The sequence below is a fragment of the Manacus vitellinus genome, unplaced genomic scaffold (assembly GCF_001715985.3).
Source record: "Manacus vitellinus isolate BGI_N305 unplaced genomic scaffold, ASM171598v3 scaffold_5_pilon, whole genome shotgun sequence".
NCBI classification, from domain to species: domain Eukaryota; kingdom Metazoa; phylum Chordata; class Aves; order Passeriformes; family Pipridae; genus Manacus; species Manacus vitellinus.
The window spans coordinates 40,431,236-40,454,651 of NW_021940682.1; the positions used below are offsets into that span (position 1 = coordinate 40,431,236).

General features: G+C 35.7%; 1 protein-coding gene across 1 annotated transcript in view; it reads right to left on the reverse strand.

The window, feature by feature from the left end:
• DOCK4 (dedicator of cytokinesis 4) overlaps positions 1 to 23,416 on the reverse strand; it is a 154,063-nt gene that overhangs the window by 40,719 nt on the left and 89,928 nt on the right. Inside the window, exons 26-32 of the mRNA XM_018080173.2 lie at positions 21,834 to 21,932; positions 14,778 to 14,872; positions 7,318 to 7,393; positions 5,678 to 5,778; positions 4,970 to 5,028; positions 2,826 to 2,974; positions 1,165 to 1,250 (exon numbers count right to left, since the gene is read on the reverse strand). Coding sequence (XP_017935662.2) covers positions 1,165 to 1,250; positions 2,826 to 2,974; positions 4,970 to 5,028; positions 5,678 to 5,778; positions 7,318 to 7,393; positions 14,778 to 14,872; positions 21,834 to 21,932 — 665 coding nt within the window. The remainder of the gene's footprint in view (positions 1 to 1,164; positions 1,251 to 2,825; positions 2,975 to 4,969; positions 5,029 to 5,677; positions 5,779 to 7,317; positions 7,394 to 14,777; positions 14,873 to 21,833; positions 21,933 to 23,416) is intronic.

Below are 23,416 nucleotides of genomic sequence, written 5' to 3' on the forward strand. Positions count from 1 at the left end.
AAGCTTTTCCCTTAATGACTTAATTTTGCAGCTAGAATACTGTTTCACTAAAATAATGAAATCAACATACCTTTTATCTTTACTCATATTATGAAAATGTCATGAATAATTTTGAGAAAGTTCTGCTTCAGCATACTGTACTGTTGCTTGCCATTATTCATTCAATTTCATAATATTCTGCCTAATCTCTCTACCCACTTTAGCTTCTGTACACGATAAATTTTTAGGAACTCTCTTTTTTTCAACTCAGTAAAATTATAGATTATAAGGTGCTTGCTATTCACAGACACCGAAACCTGAATGTTCTTTAAGCAAAGACAAGAGAGCTAAAAATAATACTTAAAGAAGAAACAATGGTTAAGAAGCCATATAAACAGAAAAACATCATGTATTTAATAGTACTGAAGAAAATACAGCAGGTTGGAATCCTGAAGAGGAACAATACATCTCCTACTAAAATAAACACACCAGAAATAAGTGAAATCTTGCACTTTGGTGGAATTGAGTTCTAAAGAACAATAGAGACAGAGTTCTGTTAGTTATTTTGTACCTGTACCCTGTGACAATCATTTATTTCAGTCACTGGGATAACTCATGGTTATAGGGACTTCAACACTATCGTTAGCTTTTTCTATTAGATTGAAGTGACATGCCATTTATTAAAAAATACTAAAAACTTAACCAGTAATGTATAAAAAAAAAATCTTATCGGAATAAACAAAATTGTTTACATCAAACAAGAAACCAACAAGTGACATTACTCAGAGGAGTAAAAGTTTCTGGCAATAGAAAAGTGCTAATTAAATGCTTTTTGTTGAATTCTCATGCCCAGTTTTCAAAACATTCTATCTAAACTCCACCTGTGCCCTATGCAATCACGATGCATTTCTTGCTTTTCTGATTTTAAAATTAGTAGGTAATGTTCAGTGATATAACAGATTTAGCCTTTCCCAATTATAGCTGCATGCAAGAAGTACTGCCAGACTTTACAGATGCTATACACCACCATGAAATGTTTTATTCTTCAGATTTTAACAAAAAAAAGAAAAAAGGAAAAAAATGAGATTCACAACTGTTTTTAGCATTACTTCTCTACAATGACATCAGCATCTGATAAAACCAACTGAACTCAAGGAATTAGTGTAAGATAAACACATTACTCACATACTGTTGAAGAGCTCTCGGTATGTTTCGTCACCTTTACCTTCTGACATTAGGCTGTCCAGTTTGTCAATCAGCTTTGCTTCCACCTGCAACATATAAGTGTGGTGTAAACAGCTTCTTTTTCCTTTAATGAGATTAGAGAAAATGGAGGGAAGATCTGGTTTTATGTAAGGGACTTTGCTAAATGCATATTTTAGAATTATTGGTCAATCATGTGATAAGTCACTTCATCTCTTTGAAGCTGTTATCATTCCCAAGGTTTGTGAGGCTTTCTTTTTTTTTTCAGTGACTTTTTTTTTGTGGGAGGGAGCTAATTTAAATTGAGCAACATGACTTTAAAACTACAGGCTGAGTAGCATTTGCTGCTGCTAAGGCAGCTATCTATTTATGGAGTCAGAGGAAAAGCACACAGCCCAAATAAATTGCCTGAATTCTCATCGCAGGGCTGCAAGCACAAGCTAATTTTTTAGACTTAAGCAAAAATATAATCTTTTCTGACCTGCACCCCACTCTTTATAAATTAATATTTATAAATGTCTATACTGTTCAGAATTTTTGGGAGCTTAGACTTACTTTCCCAACCCTCCCTATCTGCCAGTGTATTTGGTTAGAAATCAAATTTGTTGGACTTACATATTAGCTATCAAAGAATCTTACAGTAAATATCTGGTGGTTAATGACTCCCTCAATGAATATTTTTAAGTATATTGATTATAAAAAATATAGAGGTGATGCTACACTGTGTGTTAACATTTCAAACCTCCTTTTTATCAGTAATATATTAGCAACCACAAATCTAGGGGAGAAACCAAGCTGTTGTCATGATATTTTATTAGAGAATAAATCTATTACAATTTACACTTAAACCCAAGGTGAAAACATAGAGAAGCAGAAAAAGAGGATTTTTTACCTTCTCACTTCTTCATAACACTTCTATGGTAATTTTTAAGGATAAACATATATTGATAGTGAAAAGCTATCTACTTACATTGCATGCACTCCTCCTTTCTTAATAGTTTGGGTTTTTTTTCAGATACAGCTCCCACCCAAAGCATTATGATTCTCTGGGAGTAATTAAAATACTTCTGCTTCCTTCATTTTGAAGCAGCAGGAAGGAGGGTACTGAAAAATGGTTTGAGGAAATCTGAAAGAATGAGTGGGAGCTGCAGGAGCAGATGGCATGCTTGGTCATTCTTTCCTAGCCCATTAAGAAAGTGTTTGAGCAACAAGAATCCTTACAGGATCTTGGATCCTTACAGAAGGACATTCCTCAGAAGGAATATCTGATCTTCTCTCATACTAACTGAAAGGGAAGCTAGTTGAATCCTATCTGACAGTAGTAGTCTGTACTACTGTAAAGCAGAAGTGAAAAACCACCACAACTGCCTTGTTGAAAACAACTCAAGTTTTGTTCTTCACTTCAGCAGGCCATGGATTTTATCCCTCATCTTACTTTACTAACATGATAGTATTAATTGGAGAATCTTACTAGTCCTGCAGAGACTAAAAACACAAACCCTTGTAATCCCTCTCCAACAGGTATAGTTGCGATTACCATCTCCACCCTGAACTACCAATGGAACTCCAGGTTCAAGTTCCCCAGGACTCTCTGAAGTGCTTGGATTTCAGTCCTGTTTTAAAAACAGCTTCACACAAAGTACCTGTTTAAAGTTGCCACTTCGCCTTTGCTCCCAGTCCATCATGTCATGGAAAATGGGAATCATTACATTCCTCAGGTCTGGCTGAGGGATCAAGGTCACTTCCAGGAAGGGGCCTATCAATGCTGGAATAAAGTGAAGCTTGTGTTCCCCTAAAATGAAAATGAACATGAACTTGAATGTGGATTGAGTGTCCTGTGAGTTATCAAGCAATCCAAATACTGTCTGAAGAATGAAATAATTTATCAGATTTTATTATGCAATACTGAGTTCAGAAGTGACAGTGGGTTAGCTGTATCCCACGTTAGTCCTCCAGAAGGAGGTCAAAGACAGACAAAGTACTCTCTGGGCACTTTATTTATATTTCACAGAAATGGTTTGGTTCCTAAGCTCTACATCCTTGTGTTTACAAAATGGTCAACTGTCCGATATTCTGTGCTCACCAAAAAGAGTAAAGTACTTTGATTTTTATCTATCTTTAATTTTGGGAATATAGAAATGGAAATACACGTTTCAAATGCAGGAAACGGAAGATATGACTCAGCTGTTCTCAAAACATGTACTTTTAAAATCAGTGCTAAACATCTTCCATTATCTCACCATGTTCTGCTTAGCAGAAAACTAAGTTCTTGTCAGAAAAGCTAGAAATGGCATATAGTAAAGACTGACAATCCAGTTTCAGTTTTCCACAAGTAAGATTTCTGATATCTTCAAAATAGAGTGATTATGAATCAAGATGCATTGATTTTCCAAGCTGGGGAATTAATTTACATCCAGCCTACCTCTTGATTTTTCAGGAAGAGCTTGCTGCTCTGCTCAGTGTCTGTGTTTGTGCAAAGGAAAAAAAGAATTCCCTTTTCTGGAAACATCCTAGGATGCATATCCATATGAAAGCAAGGTGGCTGTACTAGGATCAAGCCTTTCAATGACTCCTACTGCTACAAGAACTGTAAAATGCTGACAAGCATAACACCAATCATAATAAATATCCTGACTGTAGTATTTAATTGGACACATTACAGATGAGCTCCATATTGTACCCCACAAAAATCACCCCCATGGAAGGGTATCATTTGCCTGCATGTCAGGTTTCTGTTCAGCAGAAAACAATGTGAGTGAGGAGATGATGCATGCAGGTGTGCATGCAGAAAGGAGATGGGACCCAGCAATGGATCCTTGATATACCAGTTTAGAAATACCCATCATGTATCCACATAATTTAGAGGGATGCTTTAGAATAAGTAAGCAATACTAAATACTGTAAATAAGTAAAATATGCTACACATCAAATGTTAACAAGATATGAATAAGCAAATATTTCTTATTTTGAACATGTCTCTCTACAGGCTCATCAGAAAGACCACTTTTTTACAACTATATATCTTTCTGGGGAAAAGGTTTATAGAATTGAGATGACAGTATCTCAGAAACCACAGATGATAGTCACCATATCTTTAATAAGCCCTTTAATGAACTACTGAATAACTGAAATATAAAAATGACAAATATAGTGTCCAAATCTTCTACTCACTTTTGATTTTTTTCCCAAACAACATTCAATTGCATTTCTCTGATGCTCATACTTACAAACAGTTTGCACAGTTACTACTTAAAAATGTAAAAATGTTACTGAGTATATATCCAAGCATGTATTTTTTCAGTGTTGTCCAATGTATCATTTAAACATAGTCACTGACTTGTTTATGCCTTTATATTTTAGTGCAACCAGGGCTTCAGAGAAGACCTGATGCAAATCCAGCATCTCAGGAGAGCTTCAGAATTAAGATATATGTCTTTTCCTTAAATTGTTTGGCAACAGGACTAAAATTAGGAACGTAAGTATATTTCAAGGCATAATAATTCTACCCAAAAAGAGTAGTACTTTCTTAATTTTCTCTGATGGTATTTTTTCAGTTCTCTGTGAAGAAATAGGGATAGTTTAGGTACAGTACCAAGGCTTAGAAAGTTGGGTTTAGCTATAAAGAAGGGAAATACAGATGACAAGCTTTTTCATAAACTTGAATCAAGACTTCACGTGAACATAATTATCAACAACTCCTCTATCACTGGGAAGTGTATTTAATAGGTGAGGAAATAATTATTGTTCTTTATTTTATGAGCTCCCAATGATGTGTTTAATTACTTACCTAAATTTTGCCACATACTGAAGATTTCACATCCCATTGTTACCCTCATGTCACCATATCTGCAATTTATTAAAAAATAAAGCAAAACAGTGAAAGATGATTCAAGAAAATCAACTTTATATGCCATTCTGTGACATTGTTAAATGAAATGTCTCAATTGTAGTCCATACAAAAATACTTTAAAAGTGACGATTTCTTCGAATTTTTTTCTCTTTCCGTTGTACCTGGCTAAAGGCAGATACCTAAACCCGGGCTTATTTGAAATATTGTCAAAATGCTATGCTATACATCGGTAACGCAGCTGTGAAGAAAAAGCTATTCTTCTGCAGTAAAATGCTTTAGCTGTCTCTCTGAGAACAAATAGTTTTGCTCTACCTTAACGAAATATGATTAATTCATACAGACAACAGTGCAGTGCCTGGCAGAAACACCTGAACAAGTGTGAGTTGACTTATGCATGAACTGGCAATGAGTGCTGGCACTGCTGCAACATGGCTATTTTGCTCCCAGTACCTGAATCAATTTAGGCACTTGTATGAAGGCTATCAGCTGTGAAGACCTACAGAAAGGGCCAGAACCAACTCTCGTTCTAGTCAATGGACATACTGTTACATTATCACCCAAAAGGGTGGGCCCTTCTGCAACTTCTTACATTTTGAGAAGTTTTTGATATATTACAGTTTTCTAGAAGCTGACAGCAATACTTACTTCTCTAAAACCTTTTTCTTCTTGGAAGGTGTGAACATCTCCAGTTGCAAACATAACTGGTTTATAAAAATGACAGCAAGAAAAAAGTAGGAATCCCATATCTACAATAAACGTATGGCATTTGGTTATTTCCTTTTCTCAGTACCACAATTTATGATCATTCAAGATGCAAATTTTCAAATCATAGCACTTGTTTCAGTGTCAACTAATCAGTTACTCAGACTGGTTTTGACTAGATTTCTTTGCATCCAAATATGCTTTTCACCAACCCCAAAATGTTCAGCAGAAATACATCTATTTTATATATCCCAAATCTCTTACAGGTAAAGGTTTCAGAGTTAAAGATTGGGTTTTTTCATTCCTTCAAGTCAGAAAACTATACCTTTTAAATTTGGTATATTTAAATATCAAACTACTATGACGTTAAGTCCAAAAACCAAAAAACACTGACACCTCAAAACTATCACATAACAAAACTGACATTCTCTGTCCATCACACTTTATAATGCTATTTGCAAGTCTCACTTGCTGCAGCCTTCACTGGACAAAACCAAAGCCAGGTTTTCTTAACATATTGTAAATATAAAGGTGTTTTGTGCACATGCTTTATGAATTAGCAGTTGAATGTCCTAGTTAGAAGATTTAGAGATAAAATTGAAGTGAAATACTAATCATTATAACCCAATTATAGATGCTCCATGACAGGAGGAAGAAAGAAGCCCTACTCCAGACACTGCAGTTCTGCAGACAGTAATAACATTGTTAAGCAAGTTTAAGGAACATAGATGTCTTGTATATAGTCAATTCTTTTATGAGTCTCTGAACTTGTGGAACTTCATACAGAATAGGGTTCCTTATGGCCAGTTATGCCAAATAGATAAATCTGCATTCCTGCCAGTCTATCTAACGTGAGCCTGGATTTTCAGCGAAGCATCCACAACCCTGCTGGAAGTCAACAGGAGCTCACTGTCTTCTCTAGGAAGGAAATACTGCACTTTTTATGATGCAGCAATTGGACCAATGTCTCTTTCTCTTAGTTGTGCAGAATATTCATTCAGGTTTCCATAGGAATGGGTCTTTTCAGATACATTCCTAGATCTTCTCATCTGAATCCTAAAAGCATAATCCGTAATTCACAGTTTAGCACAGGTGCCATATTTTACTATATGAGGCACTCACTAACATCTTTAACTACATTCACCATGAAGTGTCATAATTTTCTAATTTTAATTTCACAACATGTTAATTGGTCTTGAGAGAAACTACAGAATGCAAATCTACATTTTTGATAAATTTCCATCGGTTAAAAATGGAATATTTTTCTTTCTGTAATAATGCAAAAATAACAGACAAATAACTAAATTTGATTTAATGATCAAAAAAATTGCTATGCAAAAATCCTGAATAAGTAGTCTAATATGGAGGCTGAAATAACAAAATGAAAAATAAAAAGAAACTAAAAAACCTCACAGCACTCATGATTTTTAAGACAATCCTGTATTTAAGAAAAAACTTAATCTCTGAGCACTTGAAATTGCTGATTTAGTACATGTTTAAGCTGTTTAGATGCTGGAGGTAAGTTAAATAACCACCAAGTCACAGGATGATGTAACAGCTACTGCATCTCTCATTTACCATACCTTGTAATCAAAGTTTTCATTTAAGAAGTTTTTACGAAGGGCATCCGAAAGGTACAAGACTGTAGTAATGATCACACTGGGAAGAAAAGAATGAAAAAGACAGGAGTTTTCAATAAGTAGAAATTCATATTTAATACTCAAAGCCAGACAATTTTCCAGTGAAGAAATGATGTAGCATGTCTGGCAGCATTAAATATCACATTTTCAACATAGACAAATATCTGACTACTAACAGCACCTATTGACAGAGTACATTCACATCAAGAAAAAGATAATAAAAGTGTGTTTTTGTCTGAAAACAGACATTCTATATAGAAGAATATAATTGATCAAGACAAATAATAAATTTTGTTCTGCAAATAATTCTGATATCAGACAATACACACTTTGTCCTAATAGCATTAATACATATAGTTGTGCAATTTGCTTTCAGCTTTCTTTGTACTGAAAATGTGTGCATATAGACTATAAATATAAAGTATCTGGTAATCACCAGTATTCAAAGTTCAATTTGTCCACAGCTCTACGGACAGAGTTTTTTTAGTGACAACAGATAAATGCAAAACTGTATGGGCTCTGAGAGAAAGATCTGCTTCTAAAGATCTCTATGCTGTATGTTGTAAACAGTCATACAATGCCCTACATTGACACCTTCCTGAATTATAATAATCTATCTTAAATAAATATATACAACCAAGATCCTTTAACAGTGCTTGACACCAGTGACCAATGACAGCTTTGTTCATTGTAGCAACAAACTTTGGTAATGTACAGAAATAAAACATCCTTAAAGATTATTTCAGTATACCTCATTTCAGTTATTCAACCCTTAAACTAACCCCTGTAACACTTTTGTCTTTTAACATATTTAGTCAGACCAAAAATCCATATAAAGCATTAAATTCTTTTTGAAAGTAGTCAACAGTGGATTCTTACAGAGGAGAAAAAAAAGATAAACATAGAATGATCTTTTTGTTGTTATAGTCATGTATTTTACAACAATCAACTGCTTAATGATCTTCTGAGAAAAAGGTTATAACTATACATTTCTTTTAATTACCATTTTTCTACTATTAATACATCTAGTTTGCCTTTGAACATAGTTCTTGACCTGTATGCTGTTACAATGCTAAAATTTGTTTCCTTTTCCATATTTTGAACGTCTTTTTTTTACTGTTTTTTGCAATGCATTCAGGACTAAAAAAAAATTAAATATAATTACACCAAAATATATATTTTAAAGCTATCATAGTTTTCATCTTCACAACACTGAAGAATTACATGTTAGCCAACCCACCTAGGAGACAAATTATATTTTTCTTCTGGCACTTTTTCACTCTTCACATTTATGAATAAAAAATGGCTATGTATAATTTAGGCATTTTAGTTGTTCAAATGTTTGCTTCTGACTCTCTGCTTTTAAAATTACTGTCCCTGCCAAACTTTACCTTCTTGTTTGGTGTGCCTGAACACCTTTAACAGCCAGTTCTGAGACTGTTTTTAGAACACTGCTGGAGTCTCAATTTTCATTTGTTCCTATTCCATTGCTCGAGTCATTTTCATACATATTATTTTCTCAATAATTATATTGTAGCTTTTCTATCCAAGTAATGTTCCATATTTAGCACTCATCTGTATAGGTTACCCCACTTTTTCCCCTGTGGGGACTTAGAGCCTGTGTACAGCCCTCACTGTTACAACATGGAAGACAAAGTGAAACATTAGCAAAATGCAATATAAGCAAAGCTAATAATCAAGGTACAGATAAGAGCCCTGTCATTCTTGCTGTTGTGTATGATTTAACTTACAGCCCACATGTTTCACAAAATGGAAATAGTTTGCATATTTCAGGAAGATGTTCTGATAGAAAAGGTCAGTTCATCAGAACTATTGCTACATAAAACTGCAATCTAAGTCCAAAATAATAAAACCCTGAAAAATTTTACTCAAGAGAAAATTCCATAAGATCCATAACCATACTGCCAAGTTTACATTATATAGTTCTATTTATGTCTGAGACAATTCCTTTCTTGCTAAATTCTTTCCATGGCAGGTGAAACTGAAGAGAAAGATCTGCTTCAATTCTTATGAAAAAGTGAATAAAGTAGAAATCTTAAATGCAAGTTTTAGAATATTTTTTGAAGAATTTTCCTGAGATAACAGAATAATTGCAATGCAAGTATTTATTGCTATAGGGAACTTAGCTCAGGTTTTATTTATTTGGTAAGCCAAAGATAAAATATGGATTAGTTGATAAAATGTGGGTCTGTAGCATGAGAGTGTGTATGTGTTGTAGAAAAAAACCTCAAAACATCAGACTGAACATAGAAAGATGACATTGTTTTTGACCCACAATCCATTATTCTGAATCTACAACAATCGAAAATCAGGTAGGACAGAAAACAAGCTAAGGTTTGGGGTGCTCTTTCCTCTTTTCCTATCAATAATGTTAGTTTTATTAAAAAGAAAGCAAAAATGCACAAAGGAGAGACAGAAGCCAGAGGGAAAGCTGCCTGATCTGGTACAGTACTCACATTCCAAGTTGCTTCCCAGCCAACAATTTCCAAACAACAACATTTATTTGAAATCCATTTGCATATTAAACTATAAACCACCGAGTTTATGACAAGACTTGCTTTTCTTCCTCTTACCACCTGCCACATATTTGTTCAGAATCACTGACGGTTTTGCAGGAGAAAAACCTCTGCCTTTAGCTGCTAAATTATTCTGAGCTCATACACAGGATACTAACCCAAGGTCTGGTCAGACCACTGTTGATGGAGTAGCTTTTCCATCAGATTTTCAGAGCAAACCTTTCTACTGTTTCAAACATGCAGAAGTTCAATGATTGTTTACTGCCTGGGCTGTGCTCTGGCAACCTGGCTTTTGCCTGGGCAGCCAACGGTAGAAAACAAAAGTTTTCCTTTTTCATGCTGATATGGGAAAAATATATAACATTAGCTTGTCATTCCATCCTTTGCTAGACGGAAAGAGTCATCCAGAGTGAAATATTCTTGAACACAGAGATGTTTGAACAGAAAAAGTTTCTTTCATATTTCATAAAGAAATGAAATAAACCTCGAGTCATGTATAAGTGTATGTATCTATTGTTGTATGTTTATAAACTTATTCATACATGCATACCTATTATATGCATGCTTTTCATGACAGACTGAATGTCAGGTTCAGCTGTTATCAACATTTTGTGTTACATAAAAGCAAAAATGTTGTGAGCAACAGTGTGTATTACATAAAAGCAAGAATTTTTGTTCATTGTAGGAGTCTCAGACTCCTACTCCATGGGAGATAACAGGATTTTTCAAAGGTGCCATAATGGTGAAACTAATGCTAATTCGATGTCTTTCTTTACTGTGTATTCAATTTCAGTTACTTTTTAAAAAATAATAATGTATTTCACTCATTACTGAATTTGAGAATCAAAAGGATTCTCTGCTATGCCCAACTTTCAGTATATACATTTGAAATGCAACATACTATGTAACAACATACTTATTTTACAGATCAATCATTTTACTACAAATAATACTATTCATAAATCCATTTTGTGTGCTTATAAAATTCAAGTTAAGGATTGGATGACCTAGCATCTCTACCATTCATCAAAATGCTAAAGGACAGACATAGTTAATTACACAGAGATCTTGAAAATTAAAGCTTCTTGCATACCAAGAGCAGCAGAAAATTAGTTCTTTGTTCAATAATACATAGGCATAGTATGTATGAATATCAAACCTTTGCTCAGCAACAAATAGAAACTCCTTTGCTCTCCAACTGTCTTCTCAATTGATATACCTGGAGTTCAGCTGAGTCTGTTGGATGCTCTCAAAAGATGCCAGACAATTGAAGCATTAGACAAGTCATTCTTTTCCTAACCTTAGGGTAACTGAAGCAAATGACCATTACACAGTGATTTCCAATTGACAGGGACACTGCAAAGGCCTTCTCCAGAAACTTCAATTTCAGTCAGGTATATTTTGTTATAAATATTTTTATTTATCTCTGGTACTAGGCAACTGATTCAGACATCTTCCTATGTCATGTGGTGCTTCTTTGCAGTTACAAGTAGAAGCTTTACTTACAGGGCCAGCAAGCTAGCTTACTACCTACTTGGTGTAGAAAGAAAGTCTCTCCCCATAGTGAAAGAAATTAAAACTATATTTCCCATAGTATATGTAAAACCATATTTTGTCACTCAGTAGTAACATCCAGGTTAGGGATATCAGATAACCATAAGTAATGATTTTGCTTTGCTGCATGTATGCTGATTATCTCACAACAGATATTACATGGTTATGAAGCTTTAAACAGTTATTTGTCTCATTGCTTGACTGCTAGATACTAATATACATTAAGGATCTTTTGCATGTTCTTCTTCCATTACAGAACACAATTCAAAAAATCTATTTCTCTGCTTTAGTGCTAAGTCTGCCTTTTTAAATGTTACATTATTTCTCAAATTTTAGAAGTCAATTGGTAGTTCATAATGCTAGCCATTAATACTTTTTCATGTTGAGCATCAGAACACTCAGGATTATAGATCACACGTGTCTTCATGAAGCATCTTAATTTCTTGATAGTTACAGATTTGCTTTCTTGAGCTCACAGTATCTTCTGTTTTGATTTTTTTTTATCCCAGACAGCACCCAAGTACCAGATGCTACATAATTTCTGAAAACACTGCAATGAGAAAGAAAAAAACAACCTAGAAGCCAAGGGGCAGCAATATTTTTATATGGAAATATTGTATATTGTAAAAATTATGGCATTGTAGACATCTAAAAATCTTTCAGGTAATAGCAATTCTGCATATACAAATAAGAGGAAAAAAAGAATTTCTCCTCCCCTCCCGGGAAAAGCTTATTACCTGATTATATCCCTGCTAAGACTCATTTCTTCCCTCAGCTCAGACAGGCTAAATCTCTCTTCCTGTAAATACCAGACAGTTTGAATTTTTATACTACTCTAGGGACAGGGGAGAGAAAAGACAGTGCTGCTGGTGATGTGACTGCAGCAGTGGGTGAAGCTCTCAAGACAATCACTGCCTTCAGGAGTGATTGTCTCTTGACAGTCTCTTGAGTGTAAGGCCAGGCAGGTGAGAAGGCAGCCATCAGACATGGGAAACATGACAATTGTTTTACTCCTGAGAAGCAGGAGTTTGAAAAGACCCAGAATATTAATGGATTAGTTGATTCTGCTCTTAAAAAGATGGGCTAGACCTTCTAGCTTTTTCTTTAACACATGAATGGAGCAAGGAGTTCAAGAAGTTTCGCTTAGAGTCCTGAAGAGTCTAAAATCATTGGAAGTGAAGCAAGTGAAGGTCAGGAACAACAGCTCACAGGCCCTTCTCTCTGTGGGGCGGGTAGTGCCCTAATTTTGCACCCTGCCTCTAGGCTCTTTCCTTTGCACTTAAAGATTCTGGGCTGGGACTATTCTAGCAAAGCTACTACTCTGACTGTGCTTCTGAACACCTTGAGGAAGCTGAAGGAAGGCAGCCACTGCAATTGCAGTTGGGGACACGAGTTAAAGGATGAAGCTCCCACTCAGAAACAGCTCTGGAAAAACTAGTGCTTTGCAGATGAAGAAAGAACAGAAGTGGGTTTTCCTTTCTGCTGCCTCAAAAAGGAACAGAGTAGGAACATAGGAATAATGAGGCTTCAGTTTTCACTACACATAAAAGCACACCTGGTCAACCCCCGTTTAGTAGCAAACCAGTACTTCATCCACAAAGGAATGAATGCCTAGCGAAGCAATCATTGAAAGCTGAACTGGTAAAGGTATGATTACATCCCACTTGCTGGCAGTAGCGCTTATGCAATTGTTATCAGGATCAGTTAGCCGATCTGGTTAGCTTCTTGTGGCCAATTCCCACCAGCAGTTATTGTTAGCTTCTGCCTGTCTTCCTTGCCTGACAGAACTGGACATAGATCCTCTCTAGATGGTCAGAAACAACAAGACATCGACTCATAAAAGGAGATGTGTGATAGTAACTAAAATACTGATGAAGAAAAATACTCCTTTGCAGAACTTGGTATCATCATCTGTAGCATATCTGAAGATCACCAGCCAAGAAACATGTGCCAAGGTCGTTCCTAAATCTTAGTTCTGTACATGTCAGCTGTTGCAAAGCTATCTGCCAAGCCAGCTGTTTCGGAAATATATAACAATTTCTTACATTATATATTTAGTCTAAAAGTTCCTATGCTTTTTCCCTGTTTCCTGTGTTTCCTCATTTATTTCTTAAGCATGATTACCAGATGCAGGCTGGTATCAGTCATATCTTGTTTAATATCATACACAGAAACAAATTATCATATCAGTTCTTTAGTTACTAACTTTTTTTCCCCTGGAATGCGAACTTTGCAAGATTAGCAACACTGAGGTAATAAAAGTTAACAAAAAATGTTATTTTTTTTCAAGTCATGACAAAGTTTGGACAAATACTATTATGTTTGCATATACACACACACACACATAACAAATATAGATCATGAATGCAAGTGTTGTCAAATTTAATTGTACCAACAATATTGCTACTAGTAGTCAGTATGGCACCATGAATTTAAATTCTCCTTGGAGCCAGCAGGCAAAATGCAGAATAAAACCCAATTTCAATCAGGCATTGCAATATGTATCATGAAAGTTTAAGTCAATACTACATTCTGGATTCCTAGGTCTGCCCAACACAACCCCCCTCCTCTGCTGGCATTGATGTTTCTATAATTGTGTTGACTGTTCAGCTTGGCTTATCTGATCTAAAAGATAAGACTGCAAAAAAGGATAGGTGGTGATACAGGTGAACTAAAAGTCAATAGTTTCAGATTCATTGTAATTGCTTCTTAGAAATGCCAGGAACCTGTTTCTCTAAAAATAGGCCTGAGTGGAAAAAGAATGGCTGAAAGGCAGGTTACATCTGAAAGTCTTAATAAGCAGTGCTTAGGGCTCTATTTGAATGTTGTCTGTGCTGTACCTCATTTCTTGATTTGTGATTTTAAATTTGTGATTTTTCTGATGCTAATGAACAAACATGCAAAAACATCGTTAATGATATTACAGCTGATAATTTCTTCTTGAGAGCAAACAGATCTTTACCAACTCAGCATTTCAATAAACAGATTTGAAATGAAGATCTGTTGAGACTTGTCATTTGGTACTTGGAAAACAAAGCTGTTGATGCTTAGCAGCTTCATTCTGTAAGTGTTTCTGAATTTCCAGTTATATGTGCTTAGTAAAATTCAGAACAGAAAGAGGTACAGATTAAATTATAAAAATTTGTAGTGTAAAAAAAGTCAGAGATTTCAAATCTTAAATTAAAAAATGAAAAGTCGCAGACAGCATTATAAAAGATATATTGAATTTTTATTACAAATATCATATAATTTTATTTTTACCATGATCTGTGCATCTACCCATATTTTTTATTAACATTAAAAATGCCTTACTTGTTTGCAACCAAACGCATCACTGTCCAGTCTTTTGGAAACATCTCTGGTCGTATTAGTATCCGAAATACTGTGAAAATCTGCAGCAGGAAATCCTTTGGAAGGAAAAGAAGCAGTCATATATCTTTGCTGCTTTAAAAAAGAGTGGTTAGCTTTAAAAATATTTTAATCAGAGAGAAAAACAATCATTATAGAAATAGCAAAATTGCATTAATTCATTTATTTTCAACATAGATACACCTCTGAATGTTTTTCTTTTTTTTTCCCCAAGAAGTCTTCAAATAGTGATTTAATCCATTCTTCTTAAAAGGAGGAAAATAATACAATGTGCCATTTGATTGACAGCAATGTATAAGATAAATGTCAAAGATGCATTTGGTTTCCACCCATACACTTCCACAAACGCGATCTCGAGACCAATTTGCAAATCAAAAAAGCATTTTACAAACACCAGAGTTCAGAATATCTCCTTAATCATGTCAGGTTTTCATCACTTTCAAGATTTATTCTAAAAGTGGTATTATTTGGTGGGAAAGAGAGAGAGTGTAAGGACAATTTTATCACTGAGTTGGCAAAGACCAGTGACTTCAATAGTGATGCCCAGGCCTCATAACTGGTATCGCAGCTGGCTGGCTGTGTGCAGGTCACCTAACTATTCTGCTTCATTTGCTAAATCTATAAAAACAGTGAACACATGTGAGCTACTTTGAATGTAGAAAGTACTGCTTGAAAGCTTTTAGCATTATCATCTATGTCATTTAACTCACTAATAAATAAAAAACCTATTCCTCTCAGCATGTTTTTTTTCAGTTTTTCCTTTCACAAATAAAACTAACATCAAGGGTAATAATTCTAATGGGCTATCTTGATTCTGTATAGCACTGCTAGTATTCTTTTAGTAAGAAAATGGAGCTTTTGACAACACAAAGAGCATGAGGCAAGTGATATAAACACGCCTAACAGAATCAGTGCAGCACCTGACCTTGAAATGTTTGCTATTGATTCTGCCCACAACACTTGTGGAGAGTTAGCCTGAAACACAGATGAGAGGAAGATACAGCCAAAGAATACCAAACAATTTTGAACATCAAAATATATTCTGAAGTGCATTTATCCAAGTGTAGATGACAGGCATGGCACAACAGATGTCTTTCATTAGAGAATCACTGTAAAGGGGGACGAATGCAGGCGTTGGGAAAGGCAGATGAGATCCCCACACCCACCCACCAGAGAAGATTACATAACAGAGACAACCTGTTTTCTGAGCAAGTTGCCAAAAAATTATCTGTATTAAAGAGTATAAATGATACTTATTGCAGATAACATACAGTTTGAATGCAGGTGACCAGCTTTACAGGTAAAGAAGTATCTCTACAAGCAACATATTTATTCCAGATCATTTCTCTATAGTTTTGCACCTTGTACTTAAATGTCAACACTTCTGCTTGCCTTTCTGTTTGTTTGTTATTAGAGGTAAATTCCCTTCCTTGCAGCTCTATCCCATAATCACAACAATATGGCAACGCCTTGAACGTTTGCTGCATGTCATCTCACAATAACATCCCAAATTCTCCCATATTCCATTTTTAGCCTGTCTGTTGTCCAGACATGATATATGTTGTTGCTGCTGTTAGAGATCTAACTAACTGACTGCTGAACTGAAGAAGCCAAATGGCTGTTGTTGGGAAACCATGCAGTGATTTGAAGACTTAAACCCCAAGGTTGTGTGAGGTGTAAACTTAGTGCCTTTGAGACTCATGAGCCACAGCTGAAATTTGGCAGCTTGTTCAAAAGTCATTAGGAAAAGAATAACAGACAGAGGGGAAGATCATATGTACTTAATTTCTTTAGGTAACTAGGCTAAAAACAGAATACATCTTTTATTTCAAGTACATTTTAAAACAAAGAAAATGTAGACTTTGGCATTAATTTTTGAATCATTAACATCAGGCTAATTATTTCTGATTTTAACAGAAAAAATAGAAAATTGTGTCATCAATTTAATGATTAGCGATATTAGGTGCAAAATGTAGATTTAGTAACAGATTTTAGCATTTAAAAAACATTTTTGCCCTAAGTATAAATGAACTAACATTTGGTTGGTTGAGTACAGATATAACTAATGTCTCATATGCCTTCTATCTTAAGAGACAACAAGGAAGTAATTTTGTCTTTTTACATACTCTAAATACCATCTCTTAATATTCCTACATAGCTCTATTACAATCTATAAGATAGTAATAGTACTATAAGCTTTAGTACTATCTCACACTACTTAAACATCCTTACACCTGAAGGACAGAATGCCACCCAGAAGGACCTGGACAAGCCTAAGAATTGGCCCCATGGGAATCTCATAAGGTTTAACAAGACCAAGTGCAAGGTGCTGCACATGGGTCGGGGCAACCCCTGGCTGGGGGATAAGCAGCCCTGCCGAAAAGGACGTGGGGGTGCTAGTGGATGAGAGGCTGGACACGACCCAGCAAGGTGCACTTGCAGCCTAGAAAGCCAGTCGTGTCCTAGGCTGCATCAAAAGCAGCGTGGCCAGCAGGTCAAGGGAGAGGATTATGCTCCCTTACTCCACTCTGGTGAGACCACACCTAGAATACTGCATCCAGTTCTGGAGTCTCCAGCACACTGACCTGTTGGAGCAAGTCCAGAGGAGGCCACAAAGATGATCAGAGAAATAGAGTACCTCTCCTACAAGGAAAGGCGAAGAGAATTCAGTTTGTTTAGCCTGGAAAAGAGAAGGCTTCAGGGTGACCTAATTGCAGCCTTTCAGTACCTGAAGGGAGCCTACAAGAAAGATGGAGAGAGTCTATTTACAAGGGCATGTAGCAACAGGACAAGGGGGAATGGCTCCAAAGTGAGAGCAGGTTAGGTTAGATATGAGGAAAACATTCTTTACCATGAGGGTGGTGAGGCACTGGAATAGGTTGTCTAGAGAAGTTGTGGATGCCCCATCCCTGGAAGTGTTCAAGGCCAGGCTGGATGGAGCTTTGAGCAACCTGGTCTAGTGGAAGGTGTCTCTGCTCATGGCAAGGGTATTGGAACTAGGTGATCTTTAGGTTCCTTCCAACCCAAGCCATTCTATGATTCTATGATTAAATAATATCACAATACCAGAGTTTGGTTTTCCTTGAGCAGTAATGTTAGCTCAATGAAATTTTCAACCTACACTTAAGTGAGAAGCACAGCCTTCTGAAAGACTGAGAACTACCTATTAATTTAACAAAAAGTGCCTTGGAATTTCTTGCATATTTCCCTGTATGTAAAATCCTCTGTAAAGCAGGTCAGACTCTTCACTGTATTTCTCAGGGTATATCTATATAGAATTTTAATTTGAGTCAACAGTCCACTTTGAAGCTGCTTGCTTGACCATCCATTGATTTGGTTCACACTGCAGAGTTACTAGGTTACTTGGTTACAAGATTTTGTAGAGCATCCACAGTGCCAAACTGCCAACAAGAAAGAGCATGGTTTGACAGTGAGCTGTCACTGCCCAGGCAACTCAACCATCCTGTGGCCAACTCCTTTCCCAGATCTTCTTTCCTTCACTTCTTTCTTAAGCTACATCAGAAGCCACCCAAATACTTGTTTTAGAACTACCCCTCTGCCCCAGCACTTATCCTTTCAGAAGTCCCATACATGAATGGATGTCCCTGCATAGAAGGGGAAGGATGTTGGCTAGAAATGAGCCCCTCCACCAGAAACATTCCCTGTGCCTACAGAACTCCGTCCCAGACTGTGACCCAGGGGCCATTAGAGAACAGTGGAATAAATTGCACTTGGTATTAGGGCTCAGCACCCACCTTTGCCCTGCTCAAGCTCCTTTGGCTGGAAGAGAGGGATCAGAGATCTAGTAAGATTTACATCCATGCCTAAGAAATATTATCTTTTCTTTCATCAGATCTCTGTATCTATTCTGCCATATTTTGTAGGGTACACTGCCAATAAATAAAAACTAGGCCTTCTGGCAGGTGCTTTGTCTTCTCTTAATCTATTAATTAAAGACCTCCACACATATCGATCAAAGCCACACTGCTGTGGTCAAAGCTACAGTATGCTAACATATACTGGGTTTTGCATTCACTTTCCCACTTCTCTCCTCCTATTTATAATTTTCACTGTTACCTTTTGTCATAAATTATATTTGAGCTTTTTCACAGCAGCAAATAACTGCCTACAAGGGTGCCTCTATTCTATAAATTGCTGTAAAATATATTTACTAGAAGAAGATAGTATTATGTGGTAAGCACAAAGAACATATCTTTAAAATAACATTGAAAGATAAAAGAAAACATTTAAATTACTGCCTTTTTAAATTCAATTTCAAAAAGTGAGTGAAATATAGTCCCCGGTTCTACCACTCAGCCATGAAATCCCTGTCAGTTCTTTTTTACTTCGTTTGCATGTTTTCAAACATAAAATGTTTCTTCTATCTTCTGCTTTATGCAGAAAAAACCTCTCAAAGAACTGACAAAAACAGTCACCACGTCAATTACTTAAGATAAATATATTTACAAAATAGAGGGAATATTTCCATAAGTAACCACTTGCTTAATGTATCACTCAGATGTATGTAATTTAAAAATGTGTACATGTCATTCCTTCAAAGTCTCTATTTTGCTATTCTGTGTTTAACAAGGTGGAAACAGCCTTCAGTAATTTTGGCATAGGCTGTTTAAAAAAAATATTAAGAATTGCAAATATAATTTGATAGGATGATAAAACCTTCATTCCTTTTTTGCAAGTACTTTCATGAGTGAATTTTTGTTTGGAGAAGTGCTTTGGTAGGGGCATTTTTATTAATTGTATCACAAATGCTGTGCAAACATACATTCATGCAAATATCTGACATAATTGCCTTTAGAATTAGTGTGGAGGAAAGATGAAATGTCTGGTGATGCAAGTGTCTAATCATTCAGTATAGATGGTTAATTATAATCAGAGGCAGTCACAGAAAAAAAGCAGAGCAGATAGCAATTCAAAGGCCTAGGTTACACAGAGATAAGTCCCTTGGAAACCTTGTATCAGATCTGTAACTTGTAATGTAGCTTCCACACCAACTCACCCAACTTCCACCCAACTCACTTTCACATCTTTGAATGGGGGCAAAATGAGGAGTCAAAACTATAGCAAGCTCAAGGAGTTGCCAGTGAAGTTTAAATCCTGACTAAGCACAAGATTATCTGTGGCTATTACTTCAGACTCTAAAAAAAAGTTCTTATCACAGATATTTATGCCTTCTGAATTTTCATTTAGCTGTAATGACATCATTTCCTAAGGCACATATCTTAAGGCAGAACAAAATACAAGGAAGTTCTACACTTGGCAATCAAAGCAGAAAAATAAAGCAGTAAGATGGTTTAGATAACCTAAGACATACAAAATTACCTTATGATTAACAGCAGTGTCACCTTATGATTAACAGCAGTGTCAGCCTCACACACTAGCTCTCATCTTTCTGTCTTGCTCTCAGTGATATTTGATATTTTCAAGTGAGAGGAAAAAACAATATATTATTTAAGATTCAGGAGACAAGGCATGCTGCATTAATGATAATCAGACTGCTGCCACTGAGTCACTTGTAGAGCTGATGCTGATTCAATGAGATATGAATGGAAATAACAAACTGTGTGGACTTCAGTTCTTAAGACCTCTATTTTGATAGCTCATGGCACTGGCTACAGCTGCTTTCCATATGTCTCTGCATAATAGTAGTGTATGTGCGTGGGGGGAATTCAAATGTGTCAAATCAAATACCATTCAAGCATTAATTCTAGAGATTTTTCATATTCTATAAGGAAGAAAAGTCTGAATAAACTCAACATTGTATTTCACAGATACATCAAACAAAAATGAAGCTTGAAACCTCCAGGAATACCTGCTCAGAATTCAAACAAAAGGGAAATTTTTTTCATTAAAAAATGCCTAGGTTCCACAATATATACTAAAAATTGTCTAAGCATAGCAACTATGTTAGGTGAAAACAGATGCTGTGATACTGGTATAAAAATCATCCACCCTATACAACTTCTAGGTAGTGCTCTTGATTCATGAGAACTTCTTAGCAGCATTTTCTATCTTTCAAGCTCAATGTGACCATCTCACTTAAAGCAAAGGCACTCACAAGTGGGATGCTCTCTTCAGAACAACGCTAAACACCTATCAGGAATTTAAAGAAATCTAAAACTGCACCATGACTGGACTCCCCTTTTCAAGGCAGTACTTAAGTTTATCAAATGGCAATTTAACATCTAAAATACACTATCACACTAGGACATAATTACTGGCTGAATAATGTGCATAAAGATTTTTTGTGAGGATCAAATATGGTACTATATAAGCTTTTCAGGGTCTAAGAGAGTGGAAATCTTAGTGTCTATCTTTATGTAGAAAATCTTAACTTTTTTTTTTTAATTCACCCCCTCCTACAAAAAAGAAATCAAAAATGCTATATCTCTACAAACCCAGTAAATCAATTAATGAAACTGGTAGAAGCCGCCTTGAAAGAGCTCTGCAGCTACTTTTTTTCGTAATTGAACTAGGCAGACAGGCTGTAAGCCTGACACATCTTCCTGTCAATGGACTTGCTGCACAGCTGAGAAAACTGGAGAGTTAGTTGAATGTGCATTTCTCAAGCTGCATGTTTGCTATTGCCATATATAATTTAATGAATGAAAAACATAAGCAAATAATAAACAAAACAAAAAAACCCCAGCCACCTGAAAGAAAGAATCAAGAAGAGCAGCGTAACCTTAGATTGACATCATCTTTAAAACAGGTTTGAAGGCAAAGTTCATGGTTTTAAAGCAATTACACAGTCCCTCCATATTCTCTCTGCTGTCATTGTAGAAGCAACAGAATCCTTGCCCCACTGTAAGAGTGGACTCAAGTACACAAGAAAATGTGTGAAATAATTAGCTAATCTGAAAAACAGATTCCATTTAAATACTGAAGTGATTCATCAAAGCATGGGGATATCTTAAAGAAAAATATATCAAAAAGGGTCAAGGAGACCTAAACAAATGGAAATACAATTCTGCTACTCACCCTCAGATCTTCCTTTGTATTGAAGCTATCAAGAAGCTGTTGATAATGTCTATCAGTCATTTGTCGCAAGAGTGACAACAAACAAGAGACAAATTCCCCCTGTTCAGATAAACCAAGAGTAGGAATATTATAATATTTTCTGCACTTGAGCTTAAACTGTTACATTATAAGCACTTCAAAATAATTAACATATGCAAGGGAAATTAATCTACAATTAGGCTTCAACTCCACATATTGTGAAAATACATCAATTCATCTATGCACTTCCTTCCCATGTAAAGAAATATTCCTCCCCAAATGCTTAGCTTAGCAAAATCTACTTGCTTAGCAAAATCTATTTTAAATAGTTCCAGCAGGGCTAAACCAGTAAAAGTTTTAATTTGTGATTTGTTTCCCTTGTATCTGTTTTCAAACAAATTACTTAGATTGCTAAAATTACAATCTCTTTAGTCAACTCAGTTTTGAAACAAATATAAACAAATATTTTGCAACAATGCTGGGAAGAATGTTATTGTTTTCATTTAGGGAAGAAATTAATGGAGTTAGCTGGGAAATTTTCAAAACATTTTGTCATCTCAAAAAACCAAAATTTGTCAAAAAGAAAACTCATTTGTAGGGCTGAACAAACTGAAAATATTTTGGTTGGAAGTTTCTTTGGGCCTAAGAAGAATTTCTCATTAAAAGAGCAGAAAATCGCACTGGGTATCTCCAGCAATCAAATGACCAGGACATTATAGGAAGGAACATGTTTTCCTGATATTCCTTTCCTTTCTTCTTATTCACTTTCAAATTGGGAAGAAACACTGAATGGTATCAATCTGGTTTGACTGCAGAGTGGATGAGGACAGAGTGGAAGGTCTGGTTTGTATCCCAGCGCTTATAAAGAACAATTCTGAAATCTTACAAGCTTGCTAAAAAATGGGAAATACATTTCTGGCCTGGATCTACCAGGAATGGAGAATGAGACTGGCAGAACAGATAGGTATGATAACAGCACTTCAAAATGGTGTCTTTTATTAGTTTTATTAGTTTGTCAAATTTTGGGAAGATTTTCCACTGTCTTTCATTAAAACCAGAAAATAAGACGAAAAGGAAGTATGTTTTCACAGGAGTGGCTGTTCTGGATTTAACACTGGAAGGCCTAATTCACTTGTGATTATACCTGGTATACTCAATGGTGTACAAGGTGATGTCTTTCACTGGCAACATGGTGATAAAGTAATAATTGTCTTGCTGATAATAAGATTTCACACTGAAGTAATGATCTCAAATTAATTACCTACCTGTAAGACCACTGTGTTTTACAGTGAACATAGCATTCATAGAAACGTAGAATCATAATCTCAAAACAATATCCTAAGGCTTTAAAATCTCTGCATCCTCATGCTCTGTGCATAAACATAAAGGTTACAGCTACTATCCTGTAAATCTCTGTATACCTGACTGCTGACTTGAGTGACAAAATTTGCGTGTGAACATTTGGAATCTTCCTTTCCTGATCAGACATTTTAAGCAATCCTTTCTAGTCACCTTTCTTCTATGTTCCCACATTTATTTCAACTTACAGTGGTATATTAAAAATC